Source organism: Bidens hawaiensis, unplaced genomic scaffold (genome assembly GCF_021521415.1).
Source record: "Bidens hawaiensis isolate Kalapana, Puna unplaced genomic scaffold, B.hawaiensis_p1.1 tig00010384_1, whole genome shotgun sequence".
Lineage (NCBI taxonomy): Eukaryota > Viridiplantae > Streptophyta > Magnoliopsida > Asterales > Asteraceae > Bidens > Bidens hawaiensis.
In genome coordinates this window covers 37,242-48,106 of record NW_027491789.1, presented here as the reverse complement: position 1 = coordinate 48,106, position 10,865 = coordinate 37,242, and the positions used below count along the sequence as shown (strand labels likewise).

Sequence of the window (10,865 nt, the reverse complement as noted above, 5' to 3'; positions counted from 1 at the left end):
GTTTATCTTTTAAGCTTGATAATTCATTAATTCCTATTAGTTAAGAATTTGAGTCTTGGTTGGATTATGTTTAGGTCTAGTATTTAAAGGGTTATGGTAGTTGTTTTTTTGTAAAGTTTATTTTACTGTTTCAATCAATAACACAGTCTGATGTAGTTATATCTATCATCCAAAATATAGTTATTTTATAGGAAAATTGGATTTTAATAATCCCAACTTAGTGCAGTTGGCCGATAATAATCCCAACTTTAAAAATAGCTGTCACTGGTCCCAATTTTCACACTATTTGTTTTCATTGGACCTCCGTTAAAAAAAATTAACGATGTTAATTTTTTTTTCAAATTTCATATTGATATTTTAGGGCTTTTGATCAGAATGAGAATATGAATCGACTGATGTAAAACTTTACTTGAAATGACGCTTTAAACAGTTTGATTTTTGTTAATTAAAAGTTTAAACATCGGAATTGAAGCATCCTTCAGTCGTTTGGTCCACCGTTTGATGGTAAGTTTTACATCAATCGACTCATATCCTCATTCCGATCAAAAGCCCTAAAATATTAGTTTTAAATTTGGAAAAAAACTTAACGTCGTTAAGTTTTTTTGAACGGAGGTCCAATGAAAACAAATAGTATGAAAGTTGGGATCAGTGACAGCTATTTTCAAAGTTGAGATTATTATCGGCCAACTGTATTAAGTTGGGATTATTAAAATCCAATTTTCCTATTTTATAATCAGTATATAACAAGAAATGTGATTAAAGTAAAAAACATAATAATCTACTAAATAATCTAGCTAAGGTCCGATGAAAAAGAAACATAAATATAATATAAATCAAATTAAATTATTGGAAGGATAAAGTTTGAAATATGCCCAAGTTCAGTTTGTAAACAACATCATCTTATAATAGGTCCAAACCATCGGTGAACATGTCAGCCAACATTCCTTTCGATGTCCAAGTGGAAATCATGAAGCGTGTTCTTCCCGTCAAATCTCTTATTCGGTTCAGATCAGTTTCAAAATAATGGAAGTCTCTGATTCATAGCTCTCGGTTTATCACCGAACACAGTGTCAACAAGACTCAGCCCCATCATATACTATTAACCTACGAAATCGACTTCGAGAATAAATATGTTTTGATTGCTGATGACGATAGTTTCCCCGAACACAAGATTTCTCCCGTTGTTCCTCCCATCGTTAAGCCACCGTTATGTCTGCTCGATTGCTCCCACGGATTGGCGTGTTTTCACGGTCTTGGTCTAGACGCAGCTAATAAACAGAAGCTGATTGTTCTTTGGAATCCATCAATTAGGAAATCTTTATGTATAGTGATTCCGAGTGAATCAACTGGTGTTGTTGGTTTTCGGGTTTGCCCTAAATCTAGCGATTACACGTGATAATTCGCAGGCGGAGGTTTTCACGTTAAGCTCTAGGACTTGGAAGAGCGTGTCACGGAATCTTACATGTAAATCACTTGCGTTTTCGGTTCAGCAGGTAGTTATAGATGGGGTTATTTATTGGCCTGCTTATGATTGGACAGCAAATAAAAATAGGATCATTTCATTCGACTTGACACGTGAAGAATTTGGAGAAGTAGATCTTTCTGATAGTTTAAAAGGCCCTAGAAGTTCTAGCTTTCTGCACATATATAAGCTCAATGAGTCTCTTGTTGGGGCTTGACTATTGTGAAGATGATGCTGATAAACGAGTTCGTGACGTATGGATGATGTTGAAAAATGGTGTTTCAAAATCCTCGTTTAAAAAACTATTCACGTTTACTGCTCAGGCATCATATCGCCCACCACCTTATAGGATAAAAGGATTTCGGAAGAGTGGCCAGCCTGTAGTTGAAGCATTGCACAAACGGGTAAAAGAACTTGAAGTTTTAGAACCATGCTCAGAACACACTAGTGGTCTTGGGATTTATGGTTCCGACTTCATGATGGCCCCCTATGCAGAATCGTTTCTTCTGCTCAATCACTCTGATTCTATCATTCAGTAATAGATCATCGTCGATAATATCATGCATCTGTTTTTTTTTCGTTTTTGTTATGTTCAGTTTCCGTGATTTTAGAAAGACAGAATAGTTATTACCAAATAACATTAACACAATGAAATCTTTCTCACGAATAATAACATCAACGCAATTCACTATATTTTGACACGTTTGACAATTTTCATTTTAATTCACTTAGGTTTATATATATTGACCTGTTAACTTTTAATTCATTGTATTTGGTCACATTTGATCAACTATTGATGACCAGATACTCCATTGCATTAATATTGTAACACCCTAACTCGGAACGGGCTGACGTGTCACTATTACAGATATCAAATTAACCTAAGTCACATTATTAAACCAAAATGAATTAACTTTTAAAAGCTTGAACTTCATTATTCTCTCTCATCACTAATTTCCTCGAGTCCCGGATTACCTGAAAACAAAATAAGAAAAACAAAACAAGAAAATACGGTTGAGCCAAAAATTGCCCAATAACGGAAAGAACAATAGTATAGGTAAGGACAGACGTAAGAAAATAAATATACGGACTTCAACTCAAACTCGAAACCAACCTTTTTACCAAAAACATATACTTAATAAAATTCGGATGTATGATCCGACACTTGGCCAGAACATAATCAAACGCATAGGAAAACATATCAGATTTATAATAGAAACACCCAGAGCCAGAAACATATAACATATAACTTGTAACATATGACGTGTAACATATAACGTGTAACATATAACGTGTAACATATGACTGAACTAAGATCGATCCATATGCCCCTAAACGGCCAAAGTACTACCAAAGTACTAGTTAGAGACGTCGTGAATTTTTAAAACACACCGTCACGAAAAGTGTGTGCTCGGGTAACAGAGTACTAAAACTGAAAACATATAACTAAAAATATATTATATTAAAATAACTGAACTCAAAATATAATCTGACGCGTAACAAAAATCCGTACTACAAAGTAACGGAATAGAGTCAATACAATAAGTAACCGAAAACGGAAACCGTAATGAAGTAACGGGATATAATTTATACTATGTAACAGAAACCAGAAACCGTACAACAAAGTAACGGACTATAATTAATACTAAGAGTAATAAAAACAGAATCCGTACCTTAATGTCAAGCAAAAGTAAACAAGTTGGCTAGTCTTCAAGAATTATAAGAACCTATGGTTTATTTACATTTTGATTTAGTGACACCAACTTAATTTGCATTGGCTGGTTAATTCGTTGATTTTCGCCAATGACATACACCATTTAAAATTCATAATTTATTGTTTCAAATATATAAGTGTTTATTATATGGTTATGAATCACTAAATCTTTACCTGCTTATTATAAAGGAATAAAAACTAACTTTACTCACAATATTATATATTGAAACCAATGAAACTCTTAGTTTACTTAATCATTCCTATACATACCAGATATATGAAAATTCATATTAGTTACATTATGGCTATTACGTCCAACTCTAGGAATCGATTATATATATACTTGAAACGAACAGGTTTACAACATTCATGAGCACTTTTGTTTAATTTTAACTTCGATTTTAACAAAAACTTCTAATTAAACAAGGTTTTACGTCTGGGAAATAGATCAACAATCACTGAGTTATTGGCTAAGATTAAAAACATAGACGAAACAGAAATACAGATCGTTTTCAGTACCTCAGCAGATGATCGATAACAAATTCTAAGGAATAGGACAGCGGTTGAAGCGGCAACACACGAACGCTTACGGCTGGGTACAGAAATCGTAAGTTAAACGGCTTCGATTACAGCAGAGATACCAATCGTTGTATTTTCGTCGAGTAGCGGTTTTAATGCGGTGAATAAAGAGGCGGATTTAAGTGGTCTAATGCAGTGGTTTCCCAGCAGTGGCTCAACAGATCCGGCGAAGGGTCGAGGGCAGCGGCTGTAATGGTCGTGATTTGTAAAGTGGTGGTGGTGTGATGCGATGGTAAAGCACAATCAAAAGCTGTTGGTAGGGTTTTCTCAAAGAAAAAGAATCATCCTAATATTTAAAGGAGTAATAAAGATCAAATTTTCAGTTTAAATCGTTTAGCTTTGGGATTAGGATAACTCAAAAATTTAGTTGTGGATACAATAACGTAGATGGCTAGATGTGCATGTCTCAAACTCTGTTTTAATAAAAGGCAACTATGGTCCCTAAATTATTTCCATATTTACACAACAAACCTTTTACTTTATTATTTATTTTAACTAACCCCTGAACTTATAACTACTATTACTAAGTTATCTATTAAAATAATATTTACATGAAAACGTTACGTCATTTGTCATTAACATTCTACCAGTTTAACAAGACGCTAACACCTTAAATTATTACCGTACTCGACAATTACTATTTTATTGTTTAAGAAAATTCCGAGTATTACAAATATCATCGTTAATATCATTGATTAGATATGTTTTAAAAGCTTCCGTCGACATATTATTGAACTTCTAAATCCATTGCGTTGTGTTGTGTACGTGTAACAACAAAAAGCAGTTATTAATATTCAGTTCATGTACGTACCACAGTTTACAAATTTTATTTACATACACACACACACAATAAGGGACTAACTATCAATCAGCGTTTGTAGTCCAACGGTTAGGATAATTGCCTTCCAAGCAATAGACCCGAGTTCGACTCCCTGTAAACGCATATTTTATTTAAATTTAATTTATTTTTGAATTGTGTTTAGGACACCGCTGTGAACAGGTACCCTCAAGCCAGAGGATCAACAAACCTTCGGAACAACGATTAAAGACGATTTCACCAACGAGGTGGTAGGCATCAGTTTACATGTGATTCTTGATAAACCAAATCTGACTACCGTGAACGTTAACTGGATGTTGAGCTCCACTGAGGTACTTATTCTTGTTCGTGGTGGTTCGTCACATAATTTCATATCTGATTTTTGGCAAGTGATTGAAAGTGTCAACCAAATCAATGGCATTATTTGGTGTCCAAATCGGTGACGGAGATGTGATACGATGTGGTCAAGTATGCAAGGAACTTTCATTGCAGATCAATGACCCTAAAGATAGTTCAGGATTTTTACCCGTTCTCTATTGGCGGGACTGATCATGTTTTGGGGGTTCAATGGCTCGAGACTTTGAACACGGTCCAGGCAAGGTCCAGGCAAGATCGAAAAACAATTGGAGGTACTATTAACAGCTGGCAATATGGGGCAATAGTATTCTGTAGCTTGATTTGCGCACATTAATTCTTTCATGCCCACTCGGGTCACTACGAGTTTCACGTGATGCATTTTGGGTTGACTAACACCTCTTCTATTTTTCAAGCAGCTATGAACGACTTATTTCACACTTTTATTACATTGTTTTATAGTAGTTTTCTTTAATGATATCCTTGTTTTATAGTGAGCTCTTATGAACGGATCTTGGTTAATTTGCTGCCTAACAGTTTTAACATCTCTTATTTTTCAAAACCAATTCATAATCGAATGCAATGCTAAAGTCAGCTTATGATCGGGAGTTACTTGCTTTAGTTTTGCCGGTTCAGAGATTGAATCATTATCTTTTAGGTAGGCTTTCGGATCATTATACTTCGAAGTTCTTATTAGAAAAGAGGGTTCGCAGCACATAACAAAAGCGGCTTCTCTTGAAATTGATGCCTTATGATTTTTCTATCATTCACCGGTCGGAGAAACAAACTTGTGGGGCAGAGGCATTATCGAGAAGACCGCTCACTGCTGAATTATTGACATTAACGCTCACGTGGTCATGGAGGGTTCTTGAAAACCTTTAAACGCATAACCTCTCAGTTCTTTTGGCCTCAAATCAAATATGATGTCCGACTTTTTGTTCATAACTGTTTAGCATGTCAACAACATAAGTATGAGATGTTGTCTCCTGCGGGTCCCTTGCAACCTTTACCCATTTCCCCACAAGATTTGGAACGATATGTCCCTCGGTTTTATTGTCGGTCTACTATCTCAAGTCCCGGATCGATAATCAACACACACAAACTAAACGAATAACTCGCGTTTATATTAATAAAAAAATCTCACTCAAAAACTAATTACAACTCTCTCAAACCCTAACTCGGTTTGACTCTTGATGAACCCTAACTCGGTTACACCAACTCCACCCTAGATGAACCCTAAATCGGTTGCACCTCACACCACCACTTTTATAATGTCTAACCATGACATGTTTATATAGAACTAACCTAACTTGCTAGCCAAGACATTACCAAATATAATAAACCCTAATTGTAAACCCATAAACCCATTACAACATTAATGAATTCCATAGGCCCAATAGGTACAACTCTACACACAACGAGCCTATTGTCACACCCCGGCTTAGGGCCTAGGCGTATGACCAATAGTTGGTACCTGTTTTGTAAATACATCAGAGTTGCAGTTTATTTTAGCAGAAGACTTTGTTTGAATATAATATTAATTTATTTGAAAACTTCTCGGATAATAAACACCCAAGTGTTTGATTTACAAATCATGTTGTAAAGTTTGTTTATAATATTTTAATAATTTAAAATTGAGCCATTTATACCTTGCGAGCGTCTATCTTCATGATCATGAATGACTATATTCCTTGCTACCTGTACTAATATGTTTTCCTGAAATGTGGGAAAAAATACGTCAGCTATATGCTGGTAAACACGTATGACTCAATAAAACATTTTGAATGACGATTATAATACAAATGTAGTTTTCTTGACAATCTCAGCGGTATATGTACCACTGCCTACACACACAACGGTATTCCCCAAGCAAAACGGCCCTAAACTGAGAACTGGTCATGACCGTTTAAGCTTGCGGCTTCATTGCCTTTGATTGATTGATTGAGATTTAACAGTTATGTTTGGATCCATACACATGCGTATTCGGCCTGAGTTGATATTATTCTCTACTTTGTATTATAACGTTTTAGAGATTTCATTATCTCATGTAGACATTGATTGACTCGTTGAGACAAACGCCCGTTCGTCTCATTGAGTATAAATATGTTTTGACTGATTAAAAAGGTTAACGTATTCACCTGTGACTGCCTGTTCGGATTGATATGGTGATCTCGTTTGAAACCTTGACTGTGAATGATTGATTGATTGATGATTGACCTATTTTATAATAGGTTTATATAAATAATATCCGGATCGTCATCTGATCCGGCTACAGACCCTTAGTCTGGTTTTGATAGCTTAAAACCTTGAATGATCATTTGTTTGAATGAAATATTTAGACTTGAAGTCTTTTTGTTTATTTACTAATCATATGCTGAGTTTCTTCTTCATGAAGAAACATCTGTAATCTGTTTCTTCTCAAGAAGAAACATTCATTGACTGCTAGCTTTGAATGTAAAATCTTATGTTTCTTAATCATAAAGAAACAATGTTTTCGCTATATTCCTTGTATATGAAATGCTATGTTTCTTATTCGTTAAGAAACTATATTTTGACTATATCCTTATGAATGGAAAATATGTGTTTCTTAATTGTAAAGAAACATTACTATAATCCTTGTATGTTTAAAGCTTATGTAAACATAATTATGATCAAGGTTTGGGCTATACCCCTGACTACGGTCTAAGCCATATAATATAATAATAATAAAATAATGACTTAGGCAGAATCCCTACCTTACACGGTTATTCGAAGTTTTATTTCTAAGATTGATCAAGCAGCACTTCCACTCTCTGTCACGTTTTAGAGCTTAGACTGTTAGAACCTCAGAGCTTGGCACATACTATGATGGTTGGCACGCAAAACGAGGCGTCATATGGTGGTCGTCGTCTTGTGCACGTACTTCGAGACAGAATGTCGGGTTAGCTTTGTGTGGCACACACTTCGAGGTATCGTCGGTAAATGGCACGGATTACGAGGTAACAATTGTCGGGTCGGGGCACAGAAATAGAGGTAGTGAGAGAGTAAATCCTAGAGAGAGAAAGGATTTTGGTGTGAGAATGAAGTGCCGTGAACCCCCTATTTATAACTGATTTTGGATCCCATCGCGGTACGTGATGGGTCCTCTTCCTTGGCCGTCGCGGTACGACGCTGCCATTTATGCATGAGCGCCACGTGGCCTGCCACGTGTCCTTTCCTGCTGCCATGTGTCACCAGAGTGTGACACGTATCCCTGAGTCATCACGGTCCATCGCGGTACGCGATGGACGTGTCCTTGGACTCGTAGCGTATCGCGATGGGTCCATGGATATTATTTTTCATTTTTAGTCCTTCGTCTTTTGGTAGCTTGTCACTTCCGGGTCTAACTCCCATTGTCCAAAAATACTAAGGCGGCAGTGCGCCATCATAGCGCCACATTGCACTCATCGCCCGACCCCGAGCGCGTCGGGTGCTTCGCAACCATTGGGTGCATGCTAGGCATATAAGAATACTATTATGGAAAATCTCTTCCTTATAAAGAGCTTCCATTTCTTTACCACTTTCCATGTGGGATGAGTTTTAACTTCCTTATTTATACCCATGTGGAATGCTTCCATTTTCTTGCATCTTTCAATGTGGGATGGAATTTCCTTATTCCTCATCCTTAACATAAGATAACTTTATTTATGGGATATTTTTATTTCCTTATAGAATGATCTTGTTTTCTTTATTTAAATTTTCCCAACACTTATTTTAGGGAATTTTGATCCTTCAACTTTACTTAGTTGTCAAATTTGGATCGGAATTTTGGGGATGTTACACCTATTAAGTTGGAAATTACTTCCAACACCATACTGTTTTGACACTATTCTCGTGGTGTTCAACCGACTGAGCAAAAACACCAATTTTCTACCCCTGTCCCATCCATTTAGAGACGGCCTTCCTTGATCAATTGCCTTGGATAGGAATGTGGTTCTTTTGAGCAACTTCTGGCAAGAATAATTTCGTTTGCGTAAAAAGTTTTTTAAAGATGAGAGCAAGTTAAACCACTGCTTAAAGATGAAGGGCAAACTGAAGTGTTAAACACTGTCTTGGAGCTTATCTCCGCTGCCTTTCTCGTGAACAACCTACCAAGTGTTTCATGTCTCTATGTTGAAACCCGCCCGAGCGAGGTCGTGAGAGAGCTATCTTAGAGGAACTGCTAGCAATTTGGCTTACTTTCTTTATAATCAGATTTGTCTTGAATTTGTTTATGTGCTTAGGTGTTGGAGATCTGTCTTTATTTGGTGCCTGTATGATTTAAGCAAACAAATTATTAGCAATGATAGTGATAATGATAATGATGAGATTAATATTTTTATTGATGGTTTTGATTACATTTAAGTAACACTTTCAGTTCACAATGATGATGAAGATACCTAAGATATGGACTATGGAGTCCCTGCAAACAGCCTATTCAAACCTCGGTGATGACACTGCGTGGTTTGTAAGTATTTTCTTCTCTTTCATGTTGTTGATAAATAGTGGGATATAAATTATTCATGATTGCGGCTATTTATAGATAATACCATTAATTACTGAGAAGCTTATGATTATGGATTGAATTTGTAAATGCCACTCTTGGTAACTTTTAGTGATAAAATATATACCTCAATCCGCAATGTGACGGTAAAAACTTCATTAACCATGACTTTTCTTTATATAGTTGGTACTTGCCATACTCCGTAGCTTCACTCAAAGAAAAATATACCCCCCCCCCCCCCCCATTTCTCTTTTAGAACCAACTCACAAAACCTAGGGTTTCAATGGAACCTCTTCCCCATGAAATCGCCAAAACTAAGGCTTCAATAGCATCTCTTCCCCATGAAACCGCTGAACTTATGGTGGTTTCAATGGCAGATCTTCCCCATGATATCCAACATAAGATATTTATAGGATTGGGTGTAACGGATCTCGTCCGATGCAAGAGCGTTTGCAAGTCTTGGTCGTCTACGATATCAGATCCAAATTTCATTAAAGATCATTTGAACCATCAATATGATAAAGATCACAAAAATGAACAATTTCGACACAGAAGAATTACTATGTCTGAACAAGCTTTTTACAAAGTATGTGAAAGAAGAAGCCATGGAATCATCGATCGCCAGCTACTTGGTTCTTCCAACGGTCTGGTATGTGTCGCCCCGTCCCCGACTGAAATTGTAGCCATTAATCCTTCCACTGGGGAGGTGAAGAATATAACCAAGCCCAAAATTCCAGAAACCGATTCTCTGTGTTGGGGCTTTGGTTACGATTCAATAAAGGATGATTACAAGGTCATTGTTGGGTATAAGAAAGGCGAGAATGATAGATGTTTTCATGTATTTAGTTTGAGATATAACAAATGGAACATTATCGGGAACACAAATTATGTTGTTACTAGTAACATTGGTATCTTATTCAACGGGGGGCCTTCATTGGTTGGGATATGATACTTCACCCGAAAAGAAAAATGTACATTTCATTTCTCGGATGAGAAGTTTATGGAAGTCCCCATGCCTGATGATGTGACACACAACAAGCTATATATTGGGCAAACCTTGATGATGCGACTAGGGACAGTGGACGGGCATTTATGTTTATTCACGCATATATTTGCCTTTGAGATATGGGTAATGAATAAGGAGCGCTCTTGGAGAAAATTTGAGCCGGGACTCAGAATCAAGTATGATGCTGTGCACATGATAAAGCAGTTGAAGAATTATATTCCACATAAGAGGCCCTTGTGTCGTCAAGAATGGTCTCGTAATTATTGGTTTTGCAATAATCGGACATGCTTTGGAACACCAATATTTGTGGAAAGTCTTGTATCTCCCCATTTTCATAAGCAACCGCAGAGAAAGAGACAGGCCACGATTACCATCAAGAGGTCTAAGGTGAGTTCTAGTTGTATTGTTTAATGTCTACTTTGCCTATCATAA

At 36.4% G+C, this 10,865-nt stretch overlaps 1 protein-coding gene and 1 pseudogene across 1 annotated transcript; both read left to right on the top strand.

Moving 5' to 3' along the window:
• Positions 1 to 928: 928 nt before the first annotated feature.
• Positions 929 to 2,001, top strand: LOC143535031 (putative F-box protein At1g47390; annotated as a pseudogene).
• Positions 2,002 to 9,710: 7,709 nt separating this feature from the next.
• Positions 9,711 to 10,376, top strand: LOC143535030 (F-box protein CPR1-like). The gene has a single exon (XM_077029373.1). It carries the CDS (start codon positions 9,711 to 9,713, stop codon positions 10,374 to 10,376), a length of 666 nt encoding a protein of 221 aa, XP_076885488.1.
• Positions 10,377 to 10,865: the final 489 nt, after the last annotated feature.

Bases quoted from the DNA above. Each gene is read 5' to 3' on its own strand.
- LOC143535030 (XM_077029373.1), top strand. From the start codon at position 9,711: ATGGAACCTCTTCCCCATGAAATCGCCAAAACTAAGGCTTCAATAGCA.